Source organism: Hemitrygon akajei, chromosome 23 (assembly GCF_048418815.1).
Source record: "Hemitrygon akajei chromosome 23, sHemAka1.3, whole genome shotgun sequence".
NCBI lineage: Eukaryota > Metazoa > Chordata > Chondrichthyes > Myliobatiformes > Dasyatidae > Hemitrygon > Hemitrygon akajei.
Window position 1 is genome coordinate 57,817,963 of NC_133146.1, and position 24,555 is coordinate 57,842,517.

The following is a 24,555-nucleotide window of genomic DNA, read 5'->3' on the forward strand; positions in this document are numbered from 1 at the left end:
TGTATATCAATTGGCTGTCTCGTCAACTAAAGGTCAAAGCTTTGTTGCAACAAAGCCAATAGTATTCTGTAAATTGTGTACAGAGTACTCTCCCTCAGCCAGCTCACTAGTTGTATTTTTAGCTTTCTTTTGGGGCTAAAATCAAATCATATTAATTAGACTCCCATATTGAAACCACCTAAGCTGGCCAGTGGTGTACTGGCTTCAGCGCCAGGCTGCGAGGCGAATGGTCCGGGTTCGAATCTGGCTGGTCCCTTGCACGCTTTCCATTTGTGCTGGGTTGAGCGTCAAGCTAGCAACACGGCCTTATAAAAACGTAAGAAATGCTAAAGAAACTGCAAGGTTGCTGCCCAACGGGCCAGAAAGAAGAACAACAATTAAAAGTATGCTGGCTTAATACAGGGGGCAGTAGTGAAAATGGTTCTACCCAATACCTAGCTCATCTCATTACTGAATGTGCACATTGTCCATTATCGGTAAACTTTTCACTCACTGTTTCCTCATGACAAGTGTGATTTTCAAAGATTAGTAAATTCAAGGGACTTTTGGGCCTTTGTAATTGCAGCAGTGTATTCTTGAATTTCTTTTATACTGAGCATCCACAACATGTATTTGGACTCGCATTGAATCTATCCCTCTTGCAGTCGTTTCCTTTACCCCTTTTGATTATCGCTTACCATGGCTGCTCTTTAGATCCTAAACACAAAAAAAATCAACACAAAACTTCTAGGCTTGCATCATTAAACTGTGCAGCTGAGAACATTCAGTGCTGGTGTATGGAGCCTAAATACCGACAACAAATTATGCCTGTAAGCTTCGATATAATTATAGAATTGGTAAACTATATTGTGGCAATAATGAGGCCATCGTAATGGAAAAATGCAATAATTTTAACAAGATTAATTGTGCCAGCTGTGTAAAATTTAAATAGGTATTTAGCAATACTGAAGGAGACATAAAACAGTAATGAGGCATTGTAAATCTGTGTCTAATTTTAACTAGCTGATGTAGCTGCCATGGTGGATAAAATCTGTATATATTGAAGTTTGCAGCGTACAGAGTCTCATCACTCTGTACGATGTTAATGTCTGCGCACATACAATAAACACAAACAACAGTAACACAAGAAAGTGGTAAACAGTGACACATCGGTGCTGTTCAGCATTCTGAAAGCTACTGTTTTGATAAGGGGCTCTGACTGCATGCGCACACAGCCCCAATTAATATGGTACCAGCTAATTTCCCAGTGGCTACAAGTATATTTACAAACTACTCGATGACACAGTATTTAAGCAATCACTAATTGCTCCTAATGACGGGTTTATTTTCTGTTCATCTGATTTAGAGTTCAGCTAATTTAATTGGTGGAGGTTTAGACTTTTCTGATAGGCTGAAAGAGCTAATGCATTTTGATGATAGTTGTTAATTAAATTAGCATAGATTATTAGCAAGGGTTGCCATCTCTGGAGACCGAGTGGATCTATCTGTGAAAGCAGAGCATTTAATAGGGGCAGGACAAATTAAGGCCTTTAAACAAAATATAAAATGTAGTTGTTCAGCAGTATAACTACTGGGCTTCACAGTAGCTTAGTGGTTAGCACGACACTATTACAGCTCGGGGCGTTCCAGAGTTTGGAGTTGAATTTCAGCACTGTTCCATAGGGAGTCTCTGTACGTCCTCCCTGGGTTCCCCCAGGTCTTCCAGTTTCCTCCCACAGTCTAGAGACGTATCTGGTAGGTTAATTGGTCATTGTAAATTAGGTGATCAGGTCAAGATAAAGTTGGAGCTGCTGGGCAGCATGGCTCGAAGAGCTGCAAGTGCCTACTCCACACTGTATTGCTAAATAAAAATATTTCTATTTATTTAATGAGATGCAGCATGGAGTAGAGCATTCTGGCCCTCCGAGCCACACCCCATAACAACCCACGGATTTAACCCTAGCCTAATCACAGGACAATTTACAATGTATGTTTTTGGACTGTGGGAGGAAATCTAGCAGTCACGGAGAGAAATCCCTTACAGACTTTGAACCCCAGTCATCTGTACTGTAAGGTGTTGTGTTAAACACTGCACTACTGTGTCGCCCCATTTTTGTGGAATAGCAGAGTAAAGAATATAAACACAAGAGATTCTGCAGATGCTGGAAACACGCACAAAATGCTGCAGGAACTCAGCAGGTCAGGCAGCATCTGTGGAAATGAATAAACAGCCAAGGTTTTGGGCCGAGAGACTTCACCAGGGAACCTACATTATGAAAAAAGGATGTGTTAGAAATGTCCAAAAATCTCCATTGTTACATTTATGTTCCTGTCAGGTAAGGCAGTAGCAGTGAGGGCAAAAGGTGTACATCACAAAAACAAAAGAGGAAGGCATAGGGTTTGTTTCTTGAATTACGATGCTGAGTTGGATTGTATCTCTTCCGTTCTTACACGTACATACGTGTACACACGCACGCGTGCGCACGCACACATAGCCCCCCAACACTCCTCCCCATGAATAGGGGTCACTCCTCCCCACAAATAGGGGTCAGGTTAGCAGTGAAAGAACATGATGCTCACACTTGTGAAGGCAATCGTTAAAACAACTTAGCAGTTTTTTTTCCTATAGGGCTACACATTAGTTATTCCGATATAAGGGGGAAGGAGAAGAACAAAAGGCATTTGTGCGGTAGTCGGGTGATGGAAGAACACGTCTGTATTATTCGTATGACATCCATAGGAAATGTAGTCTCCATGCCCTGCCAGAGCACACCTTTTGATATTTATTCCAACCAGCAGCAGGGCAGTGATTTCTTGGAATTAAGTGATGGGTCATTATACTTTAAACACAGCAGAGAGGCATAGACTGGCAATTAAACAGCAAAAGCTGACACTCACTTGTGCCACCCTGTGACCTTGTTAGATTGAGATGTTAGAGCTCCGGGCCCCCTCAGCCTCGTAAATTGGCTGAAGGTGCTTCTGACTAGGGCCCGCTCTGAAATGTGCCGCCTTCAAAGGGATCAGCATCATGTATAAACCATAATGTGGGTTTGCGGTGGTTCAGAAAGCTCGGGAAAATTGAGCTTGGAAAAGATGAGAGATAACAACTGCACAGGGAGAGGAGGGGGAATAATGACAAACTGGCTGCAACTCAAAGAGGCTGTTTTTTTTTGCAAGGGGGAGCAAAAGCATCCCACAGCTCACACATAAAACGAAGTCAGGCAGATGACATGCAGTTAACAGAAACATGTCAACAGTGAAATAAAGTGAGAGTGAACGTGATAGAAGCCCCAGAGACACCGGGGAACAAAAATGAGTTTGTTCGTAACATGGCCTGCAAGTTTATGCACATCATTATATTCTGGCTTGAAGCCATAAAAGCAGTCAGGATTTTTTCATAATTAACTGTTTAGAATTTTCAGTTTTTACAGTGGAAAATGTTATTTATATATTCCTTCAGAATTATGTAGTTGTATCTATATAACTCATTTATACCAAACATGAAATGTTATTTGTCATATCCTCATTCAGATATACCTATTAAATAATGCAACAGCTAAAACAAATTTCAACTATTTTATAGGTAGTGTGGAAGTAATCACCTTATGATAGATTGACATTTTATAGTGTCCATTAACTTGTGAGCCCTCATAAGTCTCTTCAGGTAATGAAATAAATGGAGCCTCTTCATCAGATGAAGAATAATATGCTTGAGATTTTGAAAGCTCTAGTGCCCTATAAAATGCTTCACCTGTGTACTATCTTATGTTTGCATGCTATCAGTAAGTGTTTTTTTTTGCTGCTCGCCCTGATAATATTTCACTCTAGGAATAAGAAATCTGTGCCCGCCAGCTAACACCATCACATTTTGCATGGTGTGCATTCGGACAAATACGTTTGCTCCAATATCAATTTGCTGTTTTAGTACAAAGCAGTGAATACATTATTATAGAAACGGAAAGTCATTATGCTGGTGTAATTTGTGATGGGTGAGGATGAAGTTGATGTAGTACAAATTCAGACTGATAAAGACAAGATTCTAATTTGATTAAACGTAAAGGGGCAAATTTAAGAAAAATTGTTTGGCTGCATGTAAAAATAATTCCAATGTGTGTGTTTATTAGTTCAATAATATTTGGGTAATCTTGTGTGTGTATATTGTTTAATTAAGAATTCTTGTTTATTTAAATAATTTATTACTGGTTATGTATAAAATATATATTAATTGCATACGTCATCATGTGGCCATATGATACATGCACACCTAGCTGAAAGACAAAGTTACACCCACATTTCTTGGACTCGTGTTTCCTTGAAATAATTTAATGTTTTGAGGTTATAAAACATAACACAAAGTAGCCCTATAAAGCTCATTTCTGATGAGCTTGGTAGCAATACTGCAAGAATATTGTATTATAAAATTCTACATCCTTCAATGTTGAGTACTTAGCCAGTTTTGTAATGAGTGATTTTAGTGTCAGTAACGACATAGAGGTGATAGTGACAGCTTATAATTGCATATGATTCTGTTTGTATATCAAATGTGTGTCCATCCCTTCCGTTCATTCATTTCTGTTCTGTTGATTTACACAGTTTTCTCTCTGGTAGGTTCCCCCCACACATGGTTCCTCCACACCACAGTTTACATACAACGGGAATTCCCCATCCGGCTATAGTCACACCAACTGTTAAACAAGAGTCTTCCCAGAGTGACATCGGATCCCTCAATAACTCGTAAGTCTTTTTTGTGTGTATTCTCTGTCACATCACATTCGATGTGTTACCAATTAATTTGTTACATCCCTCCAATATTTAATTAATGCACTTTATTCATGCATAATTCATGTGTAGATGTAACTCTTGCACTTTCCTGAGTTATTGTGCGTTACGTGTACTACTCTGCTTTACATCCTGGTCCGGGGAAATGTTGTCTCGATTGATGGTATATAGTTAAATAATCTTGACTTGTCTAAAGCTCACTTTATTTTTACGTGTAGCTAAGTTGAAACTTAAAAAAAAATCGAGGGTCCATTTAAAATTATGAAATGCACGCTGCTGATTTAGGTTTTTTTTGTTGATTTTAATAACGTTGTTAATAGTGTAATGTTTTCAGAAGAGAAATGACCACTTTAGTTCACTGAGGTAGTTGGTAATTGTACACGTTTCCTCAGAAAACATCATCAGGACGCCAAAAAAGAAGAGGAAAAGAAAAAGCCACACATAAAGAAGCCTCTGAACGCATTCATGTTGTACATGAAGGAAATGAGAGCAAAAGTGGTAGCGGAGTGTACGCTGAAAGAGAGTGCGGCAATCAATCAGATTCTTGGCCGACGGGTAAGCATCTTCAACCAGCAGAAGTTTACGAGAATGGTTTGGAGAAAGAATCTGATAGATCGGGGCAGTCTGCATAAGGTGTAGGACACGTTTGATACAGCATATCTGTAAACATTGGAAGCAAGTGTTCTGATAACATTGAAGGATGCAGCACGCAGTGTGATCTGTGTTACTAACAGAGAACAGTTTAATGCCAGCATTTAAAATGGACTAGAAGAGCCTCATTAAGATACTGTAAACATCTGTCTGGCTCTGATGCTCTGCATGTTAAGCATCACTTTTTCATATACGAATTCTTCCTGATCTGTAAAGCAACTAAACCTTTTCTCACCATTGTTCTGAATTGATTTGGAGTTAGTTTTTTTCCTGATTTTCAAATTAATATTCTTTTTGTTAACTTATCTCCCGTGTCCAACTTAAGCATAGGTGGAGAGCAACTAATTCTTTGTGATTTGTTTTGCTGTAAATTCTAGTTTATGATCCTTAATATTAAAATGTTTATGCTTATAGATGGGTTAATCTGGATGCGTTCTGTTTCATTGTGGAATACAGCTCTTTACCTATTTCACAGCATTTCTCAAGATCAATTCATACAATTTTTTATGTTCTGTTTCTCCCTTAACCCTGCCATGCCTTGACTATGTTTGTCCGCAGTGGCATGCTTTGTCTAGAGAAGAACAAGCAAAATACTATGAGTTAGCCAGGAAGGAACGGCAGCTTCACATGCAACTCTACCCAGGCTGGTCAGCAAGAGATAACTACGTAAGTTCCAGTCTTGAGCATTTTCACCGCTCCCCACCCTTGCCTGTTCCTTTTTATTCCCCCTCTCTACAGGCCCAGTGGCGTACACTTCATACATGTCAGTTTAATGCTACAAGTAATGACTGGAGAGAAGCTGACGGCATTCTGCTGTCTTGAGGACCTATTGCATGCCACAGAGCTGTCCTTCATTTTGTTTTCTGCTTCTCAGCGCTGATTGAACTGTGTTTTTTTTTATTCTTTTGTAGCGTTTTGAGTCTGGTGGGCATGGTTTTGTGAATCTAAAGGACAAACTGAGCTTGTGTTTCTTCCCCTCCCCATTTGCTTTCTCTCCCTAATAGGGCAAGAGGAAGAAGAGGAAAAGGGAAAAGCAGGCAGGGGAGACTAATGGTAAGTAGGCAGCAATTATCTCCCATAATAGAAGGCACCCTTCACATTTCAGAATAACGATATTTAATCACATAAAACCCTAGCTGCTGCTAATCTTGTTTTGTAACATTGTTAATTATAATCGTATGTGTATAGTTTAATTTTATGGCTGGTTTGTCTTTACAAGACATATAAAGTAATCATTGCATGTATCTTAGATATTCTAATGCTTGTTTTTATGGAACACTTTAAAAATATATATATTGCATTAGCTATGGTAATGATATTTTAATGCTTATTGTAGTTTGTACTTATTGTCTTGTATTGATATTAATTTGGGCTGTACCTGTTTTCTGATGCATCCTCATAATTAGCCTTGCCTGCCAGACTAATCCCACTCTATTTGCCCTCAGAAGGCATGCATGTGATATTGACCCTACGCTTCCTGCTTCTTCTGCAAAGCACTTTAACCTCCTTCACCTAATTCAAGCCTAACATCCTTCACTGGTGCTAACCTGCCAGTTCTTTACTCAGCCCACTCATTTTCTTTTGTGAATTCCAATTAAAATCAACTATAAAATAATGCAAATTTGTATTGCCGCACAATGTTGGTGCTTTTTAAAATGGGTGCAAAGAATACAGCTGTGATTTATTTTAATACATTTGTTTGAAATTAGAGGGCATTACTGATCACTGGTAACAGATAAATTGATTTATTCCATTTTGTTTTCTTGTCTCTCCTTCTTCCTTTTCTGTCTCCTCTGCTCGCTTTCTTCCAATTTGTTCAGATCTGAGCGCTCCTAAGAAATGCCGAGCGCGCTTTGGCCTTGATCAACAGAATAACTGGTGCGGCCCGTGCAGGTGTGTATCATTTTCCCAGGTTTGCTATGGTTGGTTTCTGCTGGTTTAAATTGGCACTTTCCCCTTCATGCTCTCACTGTCTCAGTGTTTTGATTGGACGCTGATTCCAGCCCTTGCGCCTGTTGGTGCTCGGCAGTGTGAATTTTTTGGATTTCTTTCTTTAAATGCGATGAGGGGAGAATGCCAACTTGGCCTGCTAAACCACTAGCTCTGGCTGAGATGTCACATCCAGTTAGCAGAACCCTCCATTTGCTGTTTTTTTTGTTTACTTCATGCTAACAGATGCAAATACTCCAAAGAAGTGTCGGGCATTGTTCGGGCTAGACCAACAGAATTTATGGTGCAAACCTTGCAGGTATACTCCCATTAGGCCTTCCGGAATTAAATATGCCCTTTATTGGATTTGTAGTGCATTCATGTGACTGTTCCTGTGCTCTAATGTGCTAATATTCTATAGCTTTTTTGCAGATTTTGTTTTTTTTCCCCTTTTTATTTTATCTGTTGCCTTTTTATTAGCGGCATTGGTCTGTCTCCTTGCAAGCACTGTTCACCTTCATTCTTACCCCTCTCCCCCTCTTCCTGGCCCTTCCCAAACGGTGGTTGCGATGGGCCTGTGACCTTGTGTCGGAGGTTGGTGCAGTGAAACCTAGGGAAGAGGAGACTTGTAAACTGGCTGGAACTACTAACTGCACTCGACGCACTAAAGATCTGTTATTACATGTTTAAGTACAATGTAGAAAATTCTGCCACTTTTGGGCGAACATGATTTCATTGCAGTTCTAAGTGCACAAAGTGCACTAGGCCATTATAATAAGTAAATGTGGAATTTCATCATGCAGAGCTAATAGTTAATTTATTTTTGAAGTTACCTTATTAATATAGAGTAATAATAGTTGCCTCACCTGAGTAATTATCACAGCATTGTACAACACAAGTTTCCGAGAAGCAGAAAGGTGTATGTGCACTCCAGTAACTGTCTTTTTACATTTTTATGTATTAATCGCCAATTTATTTTTAGTAATTGGGCGTCATACCAGCTACAAGCTCGTTCAGAGGAAACTTTCATTTTCAGGCGAGTGCAAAATCTGTTGGACTATCTTTTTAAATAACAGCAATTAAGTTTTTTTTTCTCTCATAGTTTTCTTACAATTTGGTTTAACTAAACAAACTCAGGCATCAAACGGTCAAAGGCTTATCCACCACAGCTAATCTGCATACTCTAGAATTTTCTCGAACTTTTCCTATTGCCAATTCTCTAATTCTGAGGACTTGACTGGGTAGAGGGAATGAATGTTTTGTCCTGTTTATATACACCTTTCCTGTTGACCGCATTTGGTTAAATCTTATTTCTTTGTCCTGACACATGCAGTCTTTGAAGTGGGAATGTTGTCATGGTAGGTATTTGTTTCTTCAAAGTTAAAACTTTTTGTTTATCATGTGCACCTGGTGCTTGCTGTTTTCCTCCTTTTCGTATCATTTCCGCTGCTTCAGAATGTGTGGGCAGTCTCTCTCACCCCATTTAATTGTCAATAATTGAACATACATGGGTAAAGTCTGCTGATGTAATGAGGTTTGTAGAGACTGTGCACGTGTTTGTGTGTTTCTCTTTTTAACTCGTCTTTGTTGGCATGTGTGTTAAGAGTAACTACCATCATTCTATAATCATGACCATAAAGTGTAATTAATATTTAAGTATAATTGTGCTTCTGACTAAATTACATGATTAGTAGATTGATATGTTCGTCTTTTTTGTTTGAATGTGTTGTTTCTAGTAAATGGTGCTCAAATTAAAAGCAAATATTATGCAAGATGCAGCATGGACAATTGCCAAGTGATGGATGAACATCCGTAAGCTACTTACAGGCAATTGCCAATTGATACTGGGAGGATTTGTACATTAACAATAATAAATTGGTCACTTCCTTTAAAGGACTTTCATCATTTTAGCTATAATGAACTCTGCAGATTTTTGTATTGGTTAGTTCTTTGGAAAATTAATTTCCAAATTGTAAAATCACTTATTTGCTTAAATTTAATATAAATCGTAAAACATGATCAGTAAGAGAACAAGCAAATAAATACTAGGCGTTCTTCAAATGATTTTAAATGCATGTTTGTTTTCTTTAACACTGCTGAATGCTTCATATTAAAATTGTCTCTTTCTCATTACAAATGCCCAACCTGACCTAGGGTTAGTAGAGGAAATTTCTTCAAAAATTGTTTTGAGTATGTTTAGCTTGATATTCTTTAGGCCTAGCTCCTGGAATTATGCTGACTACATAGCTATTAAATAAAGCTTTGGGTTTCCTGAAACAGTTTTATCACCAATTGTCCATTCGGTTCTGTGCTTTTGATACTACAGGGCTGAGTACTCCAGTTTATTTCAGTTAGCTAATTGTTTTTAAAACCCAAAAGAGTTATTGCACCAGATTTAATTTCCTACACTTGTCTGGAGGTTCCAGACAGGGTGAAGAATCCTGGGACTAAGTATTGGTGGGCTCTGATACTGTATGGAAGCACTATAGTCAATCACTACTCTATCCAGCTGTGTTGTCACCCAGTCCTAATGCAGTGGTTACTAGGCAGTACCGTATTATTTGACAACTCAAATTAGGGGTGGTCAAATGTATTCACACCCTTTTAAGCAAATTCAGTTAGGTAAAGCTAACCAAATTATTATAAACTGCAGATTGAAACTTCAGATCTTGTTTTTTTAAAAAAACAAAGTTTTGAAATTACCCAGTGAGTATAGAAATAGGCTTTGAAGTCCAACTTTCCCAATCTGACTTGAACTGGTCTCCTTTGTATGTGTTTGGCCCATGTTCCTCCAGACCTTTTCTATGCATGTACCTGCCCAATTGGCATTTAAAAGTGGAAATTGTACCAGCCTTCACCCCTTCTTCTGACAACTCTTTCCTTATACCCACTGCCTTCTGTGTGGGGAAACTTGCCCTAAGGTAGCCTTTGACTCTTTCCCCTCTCACCTTAAACCTTTGCCTCCCATTCTCTCCTCGTAACTCAAGCCCTGCAGTTCAGACAACACTCTTGTGAATCTTTTCTATAGCCAGTTCCTTTGGAGAGAGAACTAGCTGAAGTTTTGGGTCAATAATCCTTCATCAGATTCTCTGCTCGAAACTTGTGTTTCACTCTTCACAAATCCCATCAAAGTTGTTGAGTGTTTCTTGCATTTTCTGCTTCCATTTCAGATTTCCACCATCTCCAGTAATTTGCTCTGGGAATTGCTGGTCAACGCGACTTCCTAGACCCAGACTTCAGTCTGAGATTTCCCTCTATTAACTGTACATTCCCTCTAATTTAGGAAGTGCGGAGATTATTTCAACAACATAGTTTTTAGTTTTAGTTTTTAGATTATTTCAACAACATTCTTCTAGGAAATGGGCAGGAACATTTCAATTAATTTGATATTTTTCATAATATCCCAGCCAAGGATTGACCAGATAGTTAATTTGAAATTTCTTCACAAAAAAAACTGAAGTGCAAAAGAGATTATAGTTTATATTACAATTTGCTGTGCCAAGGATCCATGGGATGTGTTAGTGACTCCGCATTTGTAGAGCACACAGAGGAGACGAATTGATCAAAACACTAGTGCATGCAGTGGCTTCCAAATGCCAGGGCACGGAAGGACTAGCAACGGACTGCCAGACCAACCCTTTGCCGAATGTTGCTGAACAGTGGGCAGTTTTTATAACTGGAATGTAGGATTAAAACAATGCTAACTTGCTAAGAAGTAACTTTGTGGAAAGCTAATGGTATTCTTGAGTCTTATAGGCCTTAGATGACGGAAGCTAAAGCTCCAGTCCTGGTTGCTCCTAGACCTGTTAAGCCAGGATGCAAAATTGGTGAAAACTATAATATTTATTTTTAGTGACATATTTATAGAAGTTTTTTTTCCCACAAAAACTAAATAATTAAACTTTTTTAGATATAGAAATGCAGCAAAACACTAAGAAATAATTCCAAAATATGGCTTAAAGTGACCCTTAGGATTTTCTGTTAATTTACAGACTGGGAGTTCTCATCCAAGTGAATGGGGATTCTGTTCCTCCGTCGGGTTTGATTGGTGTAATGATGCAGAACTGCAGCACATTGCGGTTGTCAGCACCTGCAGAGACCCACATCAGTCGTGACTGACTAGTCTGAGTACAGCTCAGTGTGGCATTTCCCTTCAGAGCCATTGCCCACTGGCAGTACAGGCCGACCCAAGATATTTATGCCATGGTTTCACATTCATTCATGCGATTCCTCATGCAGTCTTACTGGGAGATTGTGCATTTACCGGCAAAGAAGATGAGTTGAACACATTACCAGAATTTAGTCTTACAAATAACAAAAAAGCACCTTGTCAGTAGGATGATTTGGAGTAGACCGAGAAGCTGGTCTGTAGCTGTCTTAGCTGAGGAGGAATCATAGATGATGAGCGAAAATAAGAAAAGTAGTTTCTAAACTTTTTAACAGTATTTTCTAAACTTATTTTTCATGAAAGAACACGTATTCCTGCTTTAACCTGGAAAGTGAAAAGGATTTCTGGTGTAATTGACAGTAGTGTAGTGGTTAGCACAACGCTTTACAGTACCAGCGATCTGGTTCAGTTCCCACTGCTGCCTGAATGGTCTCCCCATGACCGCGTGAGTTTCCTCCAGGAGCTCTGTTTCCTCCCACAGTCCAAAGTAGTACCGGTTGACAGGTTAATTGATCATTGTAAATGGTCCTGTGACTCGGCTAGGGTTAAATCGGGGGTTGCTGGGCAACATGGCTCGAGGGCCTATCCCTCGCCGTACCTCAATAAATGTATGAACCAATAAATAAATCATAGTAGGAGTTTACTACTCTGTGTGGCGGGTGGAGATGCGTCTCTACCACAGGAGGTGTAAGGTGCTCCTTCCTTCCATGAGCCTGCAGGTCACCCTTGGGCAAGGTGTAGCACCAGCTTAGTCCCCCAGTCGGAGTCACGTGAAGCCATGGGAGCAGGTGGTGGATGGTCGTTTGAGCAGCCGGTGCAGATCAGAAGTCCTGGCTATGTGACCACTGACACCAGACAGACAATCTCTGAAGAGTATTGATAATGGCTGGGGTCAGCCATCTGGTAAAGGCACTGTCCAGAAGAAGGCAATGAGAAATTTGCCAGGAACAATCATGGTCAAAGACCATGACTGCCTATGTTATACGACACAGCACATAATGATGATGTGTAGGAATTTGTGGCTAAGGAATAAACTGGAAGTGAAATTGTGCAGGATTTTTGGCATCTTGCTTGACATTAATCTTACATGACTAACAGTTGCTGAAGTTTTCAAACTTTATTCTTGTCCCCATCCCAGCTCTACAGCTGGATGTTAAGGAATTATTTGCTTTCAATTTGAACTTTGTAGTCCAAATAGGCTTGCAACGTGCTGATGCAAACTGAGCCCAGTCACAGACCTTTGTGTTTGCTCTTTGTCTTGCTGTCCATTTATAATATATTTACATCCTAAACTCACTGGGAGCTGCAGGTTATGAACTGTTGTGAAGTGTCAGGAAATGAAACTACCAGTTTCAAGTACACCTTCCAGAAATGGTAACGCCAACCCAGAAGCCTCCCATCTTCAGTTAAGGGCTTGAGCTAACTGAAGACTAATTCACAGGGGCGGCATTGTAGCACAACGCTTTACAGTACCAGCGAACCGGGTTCAATGCCCGCTGCTGCCGCTAAGGAGTTTGTCCGTTCTCCCCGTGACCGAGTGGGTTTCCCCAGGGTGCTCCGGTTTCCTCGCACAGTCAAAAAGACATGCAGCATTGGTAGACTAAATGGTTATTGTAAATTGTCCTGTGATTAGGCTAGGATTAGATTGGGAGATTGCTGGGCGGCGGGGCTCAAAGGGCCTATTGTAAGCTTTATTGCAATAAATAAATAAGCTCTGCGGCCCGGTGACTAGCAATAATTTTGTTCAGGGTTGGTCTCGAAGGCCCCTATTCATTTGGCAATTACCTAGTTGCATTTCTTTCTCTGTTTTGAGCCCACCAAGTTGGTCCTTTCATCTGCAGCTTTTGTTCTAATGTGGCATGATGTACCGCTTCACTCGCATGTTCCTGTCTGTTACACTGCCCCTTTGTTTTGGCGAACCTTGACTTGAACTGCATGTTTGTGGTCCATGTGGTACCACAGATTTGACCCAGCAGGCTTCTGTGGCTTGAACTGTCTCAGTGTATCTTCCCACCCTGGCCCTGCAGATATGGATACAGGCTTGTAATGGGTGTGAAGTTCCAATGTGGTCTGAATATTGTTTGTAGTGGCATATTTTCCAAGAACAATTAATGCCCCCCCCCCCCTTTTTCCTTTGCAAAATGAAGTACAAAAAAGATCATTGAAACTGTGAATACTAACATTAATTTTCCTCAATAATTGTGGTGAGAATTCACTGGGGCCTATTGATAAATGTTGTTGTTTGCAAATTTTGCTTGATGGTAGAACTGTAACTTGTTTGTGACATGAATCAAGTGTACTCAAATGTTAATGAGTCCGTGACTAAAGTGGCACAGGGTTATGAAGCACAATCTATAAAAAAAAATCCTTCTTTCCTCTCACAGATAGCTGGAGTGAAAATGATGCATTCAAGGAAACCTATTAATGAATTGTATCAACCAGCCCTTTGTTGACTTTTGTTTTCCATTGCAGACCATTTAAGAATCAGCCACAGCCTGCAGGCCACAGAACCAGTTATTCTTGTTTTTATTTTTATTTTTTCCCCTTTTGAATTTCCATAATTTCTTATTCCTTTTCCTCCTTTCATTCTTTCCTTGAATATTTTTCTCCTGTCTTCCTCAATTTGGTGCGGTTCTTAACAGATAAAGCCATTATATTGTAATTTTGTGCGTGTTTCACACCTTGTGAAAGTTAATCTTATTATATTTAAATAAATTTGTAAATCCCTGTAGATTTTGCTGTCTTAATTGAGACTTGCATTAGCTATTAAAGTTTTAAATGTCATGGATACAACTTTGTTGCCTGAATAAGATTACTTTCTTTTTCAAATAACCAATTCCATTAGTCTTTTTGCCCTTTATTTACAGATAAATCTTTCCCTGTTTCTAGGAGAAAAAAAAAGTGCATTCGCTACATACAAGGTGAAGGCAGCTGTGCCAGCCCACCCTCTTCAGATGGAAGCATATTAGATTCTCCTCCCCCTTCTCCTTCCATGTTAAGCCCTTCTACCGCAGACTCTGATCCACAGACTGAACAAATGCAACCTCTTTCACTTACAATGAAACCTGATCCTTTGACCCACCTTTCCTCACCATCTTCCTCTGCCTTGTCGACAAACTCGGCGCTCAAGTCCAGCACAGTTTCAGCTGTTAGTTGCCAGAATGGGGCATTAGAGCACCGAAACCTGCACCAGTCCACGACCTCGTCTTCATCGCAGACTCGACCTTCGACTTCATCCATGTCACTTGTCCATTCCCACGGTGCTTTGCAAGAGACACAGTCCCAGCCTCTTTCACTTGTAACCAAGTCTTTAGAATAGCTTTTTAGCATAGTTGCTGGTGTTCTTTTTATTTCATTCGTGCCATATGGCTACACGTTAGTAGATGTTATGGAGTGCATTGGTCAATATTTGACCCATTGTTATTTCAAGGTCCTCTTTGAATATGTAGGGTAAGCCTTGAGAGATCCTGCCAACCTCTTGTCAACCATTGCAAAGCCTTGTAGTGTTCATCACTGTCACGTGGTTCTTACTGGGTGGAATCTTCACGAGTAAGAGACTGCTACCAGATTCAAAGAAGCCCCTTGTGGGGAGGAGTTGGCTACGCTGTAATATTTGTATTAAATAAGAGCTTGCGAACCAATCATTTACTTCCATTTTATCTCTAAGGGCACAGTGAATGCAGTGCCACCTGTTAATTGTGTGGAACAACTTTTGTGATGTTACGTGTTATTGTTTAAATGTACAGAAATAATGGGGAAAACTGTGTTAATATGCATTGTTCCATGGCGTTGTTTTTTGGGTGGGTGGGGGGAACTTGCGAGAAGAAAAAATTACAACGCTATAGGACCAGTAGTATTTATTGCTTTAGAAATGCTTGTTGTATCATGTACGTTGTCTCTTTTAAATATTTTTCATTTCTTCAAACAATGTATAAAGGTTTTTTTTGCTTAGTGTAAGCATCTTATATATGAAAAGATTCATTTGTTACCAAGGATTTAACATTTTTTTCCTCTGTTGTGATACATGACTGTCACCAAATGGATAATGTAGTGGCGTTGTAAAGAAAAATACAAAAGTGCACAAAATGTTGAGAAAAAAGCCATTGTACAAAAGAAAACTTGAAGGCAATTGGGGGAGGGGGGATTTTTTTTTTGGATACTAAAAAAGGACCTAATCACTCATATAGGGCCCCATAAGGACAGTAGCCTTGATCCTGGAGTTGTTTCACCTATATCCTATGTATCTATTCTGTGCCAAACTTTTAAAGGTCGATACATCTTCCCTCCCCCATTTTTGCTGTATTTTTGGTCCTTTTTAGCTGTGAGGTAACATAGGTATGTATGTAGTTTTAATGTTGCTGACTAGTTTAAGCTATAACGCAATGTGTTTGGTAGCTATTGGCAAATCATCCAAAAAATCTTATAAAGCAAAGCATTAAAGGGTGCAAATTAATGAAACCCATGGGCCAAATTTTCTGTACGTTGGGGGAAATTTACTCTGAACTGAAACTGCCACTTTTTATGTACACTACTATGAGTAGGTATTTAGTAAATTTTAAAATAGGCATGTTGATGTTGCAAAGGCTGTATACAACTGATGAAAAGGTTCATTCATTTGGTACCATTGTAGTAGAAATTAAACAGTTGTATAGCTGTCTTTTTTTCCATTTTACTAAGAAGCTGATGACCTTTTGTGAATACTCTCAATGTTTCCTAACAGCTGTGATGTTCCTGTTCTGTTTTTTGCTCCTTTTTATTTTCTTTCCATTTTTATTGTTCTGAAACCATTTTTTGTAACGAATCAATGTTCATGCTGTACAGTATCTGTAGCATGCAGTTCTGGATTAATAAAAGCAACTTAGTATGTGCAGAGAATTCTTGTGGTGTCAGTGTTCACTCCGTCAAAGCTACATGAAGAAACTGGATTACCAGACTGCGGCCTGAATGGGACGTTACACAGCAAATTTAGCCGCCTCCAAGCTCAGATATTTGGCATGATGTACTCCAGCAAGACCCATGATTTGCTGTTGAAGTCTTGGTGTGCAGATATTGCTATGAAATGGGTGACACCTCTCAGTCCATTGTTAGTGAGAGCGAGCCTGTGGCATGTCAAGCTGTCAGGTCAACAATAATTTCTGTTGACTGCAAATCATGGTCTCTCTTTGGGGGCCTTGCTGTTGCTTGGTGGGTGGTGGGCGCCAACGCTTTCTGCTGAAATGGGTGGGGGAAAGGGGGAGGTTGATGCTTGTTGCTGCTTGTGCTTGGGAGGGGGACATGGGGTTCTAATGTTTCCTTCTCGTTCTTTCTTTGGGGTTCCCTTCTGTTTTTTGTAGATGTCTGTGAAGAGTAAGAATTTCAGGTTTTACACTGTATACATTCTCTGATATTAAATGGAACCATTCGAATGTAAAAGGAAGGGGCATCTTCAGATAGACATTAATTTGGAAATATTTGATTATGAAGATGCCGAAGCTGGTAGTATTTATTATTTTAATTCTGAAACAGTGCAAATTTTGGCATTTCTATTTAGGCGTGGGTATACGCTGAAATCCAGACCTGTTGTCAGTGATGCACTGCTCCCCAAGGGTACACTTTTGATGAAGTATTCAGTGCATCATCACTAATTTGATTGTGAGCTTCAACACTTATACACGTGGCGCTGAAGTATTGCACTTTCTTGAATGAACTGTAACAGCTTTTAATCACGCATTGTTAATTATTGCTGAATTACCTGTCTGGCTCTGAAAAGCTAATTTTCTACAAGTGGGATCTACAATTATCTCAATCTCTTGTGTCTACAATTATCTTAGTCTAGTTATGCCAAAATTCTATCCCAATTTTCATCTGTAACTTACAAGTGCTTCAAATATTAGTTCAAAGTGAGAGTTTTTAAAATTGTGTTCTAAATTGCTCCAAAACTTGGTTGATAACATCACTGTTGCTGAACATTTATAGATTCTGTTTTGCCCCTACTTTCTTTGTATCTGATTTTACCCTTTAGCTATTGAATTCTGAGTTTCCTCTGATTCACAAATCCACTACTTTGAGATGCTGTAAAACATACATTTGGTAGGCAGAAGAATCAGATTGTCAAAGCACTCTCTGTGCTGGGTTCCCTGAAGATAATATTGTGTTAAAACACCTTTATTATGAATTTCAAAAATAAAGGTTTGGGATTTAGTTAAAATGTTTACAATGAGAGCATTTTCTCTTGTTCACCAGCTTCTGTTGCCCAATTGTCTATATGTCGATCCTGTTATTCTCCAAGTTAATTATAATAAATTATATTTTATAATCAAATTACCTTCATTTTAAATGGACTTAGTAGAATTATGGTAAACAGTTCCAAGCCTTTCTTATTGCTAGTTGTTCAGACTTAGATTTGATAAATTATTGCAGTGTCATACTTTACTTGAACTTGCAATCAAGTTTTGGCAGACGATAGGACATGCCTGTTCTAATAGTGAAACTGTAACACGCACTCAGCCCATGTGTACCACCCCTGTTCCCCCCACACCTCCCCCATTTACAGTTTAGCAGCCCCTTTCTGTTCCTCTTCACGTGCTTTGTAGCACTGCTGAAGCTGGAAATGAGATGGAAGAGCTTTCTGAAACAAAGGCAAAACGCTGGAAATCCTCAGCAGGTCAGACAGTATTCATAGATCTACTGCCTGACCTGAGTCTTTCCAGCACTTCCTGCTTTAGTTTCAGGTTTCCAGCACATGTATGTCTGACTGTCTTTATTAATAGAGTTATCTGTGTCCTTCCTAGCCTGTCACTTAATTCTTCTTTCTGATTGTTGGTATGTATTCAGCTGAAGTAATATTTTTCAGCATGTTCTAGACCAAGGGTTCCCAACCTGGGGTTCGCAGACCCCTTGCTTAATGGTCCATGGCATTAAAAAAGTTGGGAGCCCCTGTTCCAGACCAGTTTGACTTAACTGTTTATGTATTATTAAATCTTTGCAGTTGCTGATTATTAAATCTCACCTTCCTACAGCATTCATGCTTTGTTCTATATAACGTATGACATAATAGTGATGCTTTTGGTAATTCTAAATTTTCTATCATTTTTCCAGACAGGTTGATGAGTACATTGCTCTCTGGATCTTTGTGTTTTGAAAATACCTCCTTTATATTTCTACTTTAGTAAATACTAACTTAACAAAAAAAAAACTGCCTGATTGCATAATCAGTAAACTTGACAGGTAACTTCTTGTCAGCAGAGTCTAGTTGCCAGTTTTGAGAAAAAGATATGCTAAAACTTAGGAATTTTTCCCACACTGAAATGTCACCTCAAAGATGTTTGATCAGATTTTTTTTTTTACCAAACTTCCTTTAGTGACCTGACTGCATCAGTCTTCAGATTGCTTTTTGAAAATGAGTGTGTTCAGTGCATCGCTAGGTGAGTAGGGACCCTCATCTCCGACTGAATGGAATACTGGCAGTTTCAAACTAAATATGATGGCTGGATTAATCTCATTGGATTTTGGGTTCCTTGTTGAAAATGATTGCTGAAAAGGGAGGGAGTGGGGGCGTAAATAACATTTTAAATTGATGCCAACAAAAAAAATACGTGGGAGTGTTACTTCCCCGGTTTTCACAAACCTGTCTTCAATTCGGAGAAAATTTGTTTGATTTATAACTTGAGTAGTTTTGTGGAAGTACTGAACTGTTCAGGAACAGCACTGGGTGCTGCTGAGATATTATAGACTGTTTAAAGAAAAAAAACATCTCTTCAGTACAGTGTTGTTTGAAACTGTTAAAACAGTGTATTGTATTTTATTGAGGTACAGCACAGAACAGGTCCTTACGGACCTTCAAGCTGTGCCCCCCTCCCCCACCTAGCAACCCTCTATTCACTGTCACCAATCGTGGGACAATGTACAATGACCAATTAACCTACCGACCAGTACATGGGAATGCACCAACTCCTTATGGGCAGCGGCAGGAATTGAACCCGTGTCCCTGATACTACAAAGCGTTGTGCTAACCACTATGCTACTGTGCTGCCCATGATGAATGGAGATCTATCACTGAGGGCCTGTTACTCATTTTATTTATTTTTTTCAAAAGTTTCACTTCACATCAAACTGCTGATCCTGACCCTGATCTGAGCCGTACCTTCCAAATATCCAGATCTGTCTCTCGGTTCCTTTTTGCACTACCTTACTTTCCCTTTTCCATTTTCTATTTATGATTTATAATTTAAATTTTTATTATATTTACTATCAATTTGTACTCCAGGGAGCGCAAAGCGCAGAATCAAATATCACTGTGATGATTGTACACTCTAGTATCAATTGTTTGGCGACAATAAAGTAATATTTCAAAATATATACACAGGATATTTCTCCCTCTTAACACAGCTACGTTTTCTTCCACACACCAGAAATAGGTTGTCTCATCACCAGAGTTTGCTTCCGTTTACAACATCACACATGATCTGATTTAAAAGGCAACTTTGCATTCAGTCAGGAAGAGAGATTTTTTGTGCTCAGAGGTTACAGTAATGGCTTCTATATAAAAAAAAACACGAGTGGCTCTGCTAATTGATAAGATGGTGGTCCTGGTAGTTCCTTCAATGTTCTGTCTAATCCCACTTCATACGATGCATCTGTATAACCATTGAATTGGACAGACGCAGGGACTAACACTGATCTTTGAAGAGCAAAGTACCAATGACTTTGCTGTAGATGTATGAGCCAAATCCTAAGTGTGGAGACAGGAGGGTATCTGGGAAATATTGCTCAAGCATGGATCATAACTTTAGATAAGAGAATTTTAAGAACACTCCAATTTAGATTGCGAATTACTTGCTGTCAACTGTGCTGCAAAGAAATGTGGATTGCAACTTTGGTAATGTATTTGCACTCTTTGAAATTTGAATTCTTTTTCTTGCAAGGAACATCAGACTTGTTGTTCCCAAGGTACAAACAGAACTTGAGTTATTCTGAGAAATTTCTTGTAAAATTCTGCTCTCTGTGCATTTTACAATCCAGGAGTTTGAGTGTAATCCTAATTAAAGTTATTTTAAAAGCTTGCACCTTTTTAAAAAATTCCTTAATTCACCACAGTAAATGAGGGTTTGCTGCATATTGAATGCCTCTTGGAAGAGAGCACTAAAAAAAAAATGCTCGATTTATCAAACATATTTGATTTAAAATTGTTCTTATTCAATTGTGAAATTCAATTATCAATCACAACATTACACTGCTATTACAATACATCTTCACCAAAATGTACCAGGTGATTGTAATGCAAAATGGGACTTTGGCAGTGCAAATTATCCGGATGCAGCAGAGAATGTATATCCCCTTATCTAAGAAGGGGTGTGCTAACATTGGAGACGGTTCAAAGGAGGTGCACGAAAATGATTCCAGGATTGAAAGGCTTGTCATGAGAAATATTTGATGGCTCTGGGCCTGTACTCACTGGAATTCAGAAGAATGAGGGGTGATCTCATTGGAACCTATTGACTTACTAACCGGAAGACCACAATATCTGCGGATTGGTGATAACATATCCTCCTCGCTGACGATCAACACTGGTGCACCTCGGCTGTGTGTTTAGCCCACTGCTCTACTCTGTATACACATGGCTGTGTGGCTAGGCATAGCTCAGATACCATCTATAAATTTGCTGATGATGCAACCATTGTTGCTAGAATCTCAGGTAGTGACGAGAGGGCATACAGGAGTGAGATATGCAAGCTAGTGGAATGGTGCCGCAGCAACAACCTGGCACTCAACGTCAGGCGAAAGAGCTGATTGTGGACTTCAGGAAGGGTAAGACGAAGGAATACATACCAATCCTCATAGAGGGATCAGAAGTGGAGAGAGCAGTTTCAAGTTCCTTGGTGTCGTGATCTCTGAGGATCTAATCTGGTCCCAACATATTGATGTAATTATAAATAAGGCAAGGCAGTGGTTATACTTCATTAAGAGTTTGAAGAGATTTGGCATGTCAACGGATACACTCAAAAACTTCTATACTGTAGTTGTATCGTGGAGAACATTCTGACAGGCTGCATCACTGGTATGGAGGGGCTACTGTATAGGACCAAAAGAAGCTGCAGGAGGTTGTAAATCTAGTCAGCTCCATCTTGGGTACTAGTCTGCAAAGCACCCAGAGCATGCCCTTTTCTCACTGTTACCATCAGGTAGGAGGTACAGAAGCCTGAAGAGAGACACTCAGCGATTCAGGAACAGCTTCTTCCCCTTTGCCATCTGATTCCTAAATGGACATTGAATCTTTGGACACTACCTCACTTTTTTAATATATAGTATTTCTGTTTGTGCATGTTTTTAAAAATTTATTCAATATAAAATTTTGATTTAATAGTTATTTTTCTTTGTTAGATTATGTATTGCATTGAACTCTGCTGCTAAGCTAACAAATTCCATGTCACATGCTAGTGATAATAAACCTGATTCTGAATGTTGAAAGCCCTTGATAGAGTGGATGTGGAGAGAATGTTTCCTATGGTGGGGGAGTCTGGGACCAGAGGACACAGTCTCAGAATAGAGGGGTGTCTTTTTAGAATGGAGATGAGGAATTTCTTTAGCCAGAGAGGGGTGACTCTGGAATTTGTTGCCACAGGCAGCTGAGGAGGCAAAGTCTTCATGGATATTTAAGGCAAAGTTTGATAGATTCTTGATTGGTCAGGCATGAAGGGAAATCTGGTGAAGGCAGGAGATTGGGGCTGAAAGGGAAATGGATCAGCCATGATGAAATGGTGGAACAGGCTCGATGGGCCAAATAATCTAATTCTGCTCCCTTACAGTCTTGTGGTCTTATATTGAGTATTTATGAAACTGGCAAAGGACTCATTGGCCTGTTAATATTTGTGTGAGCTTGCAATTTTAGTTGTTGACATCTCTCAAATTTATGAGATTTGGTCACTATTGTGCACTACAGCTCATTACTTTCCAATTTAATAGATCTAATTAATGGAACTCCCTGCTCTTTAAATCATAGTTGCATGAATTAAAAGTTGTTTGCAGAACCAGTAAGATTTGCAAATTCTCAAAGTTATCTTAAGTTTTAAGTGCAGGCAATCAGGAGGAAGTTAATCCGGTCTCGTAGCTCAGTTGAGGATATCATGGTGTGATTGTGGCTTGTGAGGTGCTCTTAAGAAAGGAGAAACAAATCAATTAAAATTATTTACAAGCTGTTGAGTTTCTTTGGTTGGAAGGTCAATGGATCTGGTTAACTAGCACCTGGCTGGTTGATGAGTGCAATTTCCCATCTGGTTGACATCAATTGTAAATAAGTAAATGCAAAGTAGATGTAAATCCTTCCGTTGTTACTGCCGGCTTCAGACCGGCTGTTGCTCTGATCCCACCTCAGCTTGTTTTCATACACAGGTGAAAATCATTGGGATATCCATTTATTTCAATTACCTGCTTTAGGCAAACTTTTCTCTACAGTTAGTGATTTTTGTGTTGTTTTATTGTGTTCAGACATATGGGGCTAACACCAAAACACCTCCTGAATATGTCAAAATATTGTATTTTTGACAGATCTGGAGGATTTCTTTCATTATGACAATGACTGCATTTCAGGTGTGGGTAACCGTGAACACTATCCATGTTATATTATGAATATTCAAGCTAAAAACTTGTTTTATGTAATGCTTTCTCTGAAATGTCTTTGTGCTTACATGGAATTGCAGTCACTGTTTATTAAGACCTAAGGCATTGGAGCAGAATCAGGCCATTCAGCCCATCGAATATTCTGCACCATTCAGTATCGGCTGATTTATTAACCCTCTCAGCCCCATTCTTCTGCCTTCTCCCCTTATATAAATGCAGAAGCCATACAGCATGTAGTAGGATTCATGAATGACAGGGAGCTGTACAACCTGGTAAAGTTTGAAATAATAGAGACTGGTCCCTGGTACAAGATGTACTTCTATAAAATTGTACTTTGGAGCCTCTAATATTTACATACCACTTGAACAGGCAAAACGGTTTATCTTTACTTCTTTATCTGACAGGTGGCAACACGAATAATTCCCTTAAATATTAGACTTGAACGATGATCTAGACATCCTTGCTGATAGACAAAGAAATGTCTCCTTCTGAAACGCCTGACACAAAGTGTAACCAATGGCAGATCCACACCCTCAGCATAGGCTGCCATTGAAGCTTCATGATTTTGAAGGTGGCTGAATGTTGTGGCAGAGAAAAACACCCCCCCAAAAGATGAAGGAAAATAAATTCTGGACTCAATTTGAAAAATGAAGAATCTAAGCAAACTATTTACTGAAATAAGGCTAATAGCCTTCTCATGTCTAAATGAAGTAGTCAGAGTGCCTGCACAAGATCCCAGTGTGCAGGCTCACAGCATAGGTGCTGGTGAAATTGGCAGGTCCGTGATCCCATAAGCAGCCCAATGCCAGGGCAGTCGCTGACGCCATTATGTAGGCACCGCTCCCCTTCCCTCCCAAGCGTTGTTCGAAATTTAGCTGAATTGTTACCAATGATATTATTTCAAAGTTCAAAGTAACTTTATTATCAAAGTACAGATGTGTCACCATATACAACCCTGAGATTCATTTTCTTGTGGCCATACTCAATAAATGCATAGAATAATAACCATAACAGACTCAATGAAAGACTGCACCAACTTTGGTGTTCAACCAGTGTGCAAAAGACAACAGATGGTGCAAATACAAAAAAAAACAAATAAGCAATAAATACTGAAAACATGAGATGAAGAGTCCTTGAAAGTGAGTCCTTAGTTGTGGGAACAGTTCAGTGATGAGGCAAGTGAAGTTATCCCTTCTGTTCCACGAGCCTGATGGCTGAGGAGTAATAACTATTCCTGAACCTGGTGGTGTGAGTCCTGTTCACCTTCCTAATGGCAGCAGTGAGAAGAGAGCATAGCCTGGGTGGGGGGGAAATCGCTGACGATGAATGCTGCTTTCCTGCTGCAGCATTTCATGTAGATGTGCTCAGTGGTAATGGGGGGGGGGGCGCTTTTCCTGTAATGGATGAAGCCATAACCATTACTCAACTTTGAGGCAAGGAGATATTTCAGATCC

General features: G+C 39.5%; 1 protein-coding gene across 44 annotated transcripts in view; it reads left to right on the forward strand.

The window, feature by feature from the left end:
* tcf7l2 (transcription factor 7 like 2) overlaps window positions 1–16,381 on the forward strand; it is a 191,809-nt gene extending 175,428 nt beyond the window's left edge. For 5 of the 44 annotated variants that reach the window (XM_073027745.1, XM_073027742.1, XM_073027735.1 and 2 more), the window contains 8 exons: window positions 4,588–4,713; window positions 5,151–5,313; window positions 5,968–6,075; window positions 6,414–6,462; window positions 7,230–7,302; window positions 7,585–7,657; window positions 8,672–8,696; window positions 14,374–16,381. In XM_073027745.1, the coding sequence (XP_072883846.1) occupies window positions 4,588–4,713; window positions 5,151–5,313; window positions 5,968–6,075; window positions 6,414–6,462; window positions 7,230–7,302; window positions 7,585–7,657; window positions 8,672–8,696; window positions 14,374–14,825 (1,069 nt within the window). In that variant the 3' untranslated portion in view covers window positions 14,826–16,381. Of the gene's footprint in view, window positions 1–4,572; window positions 4,714–5,150; window positions 5,314–5,967; window positions 6,076–6,413; window positions 6,463–7,229; window positions 7,303–7,584; window positions 7,658–8,320; window positions 8,379–8,671; window positions 8,698–14,373 lie in introns of those variants that run through there. The other 39 variants (XM_073027738.1, XM_073027733.1, XM_073027732.1 and 36 more) reach the window with 34 other exon arrangements.
* Window positions 16,382–24,555: the final 8,174 nt, after the last annotated feature.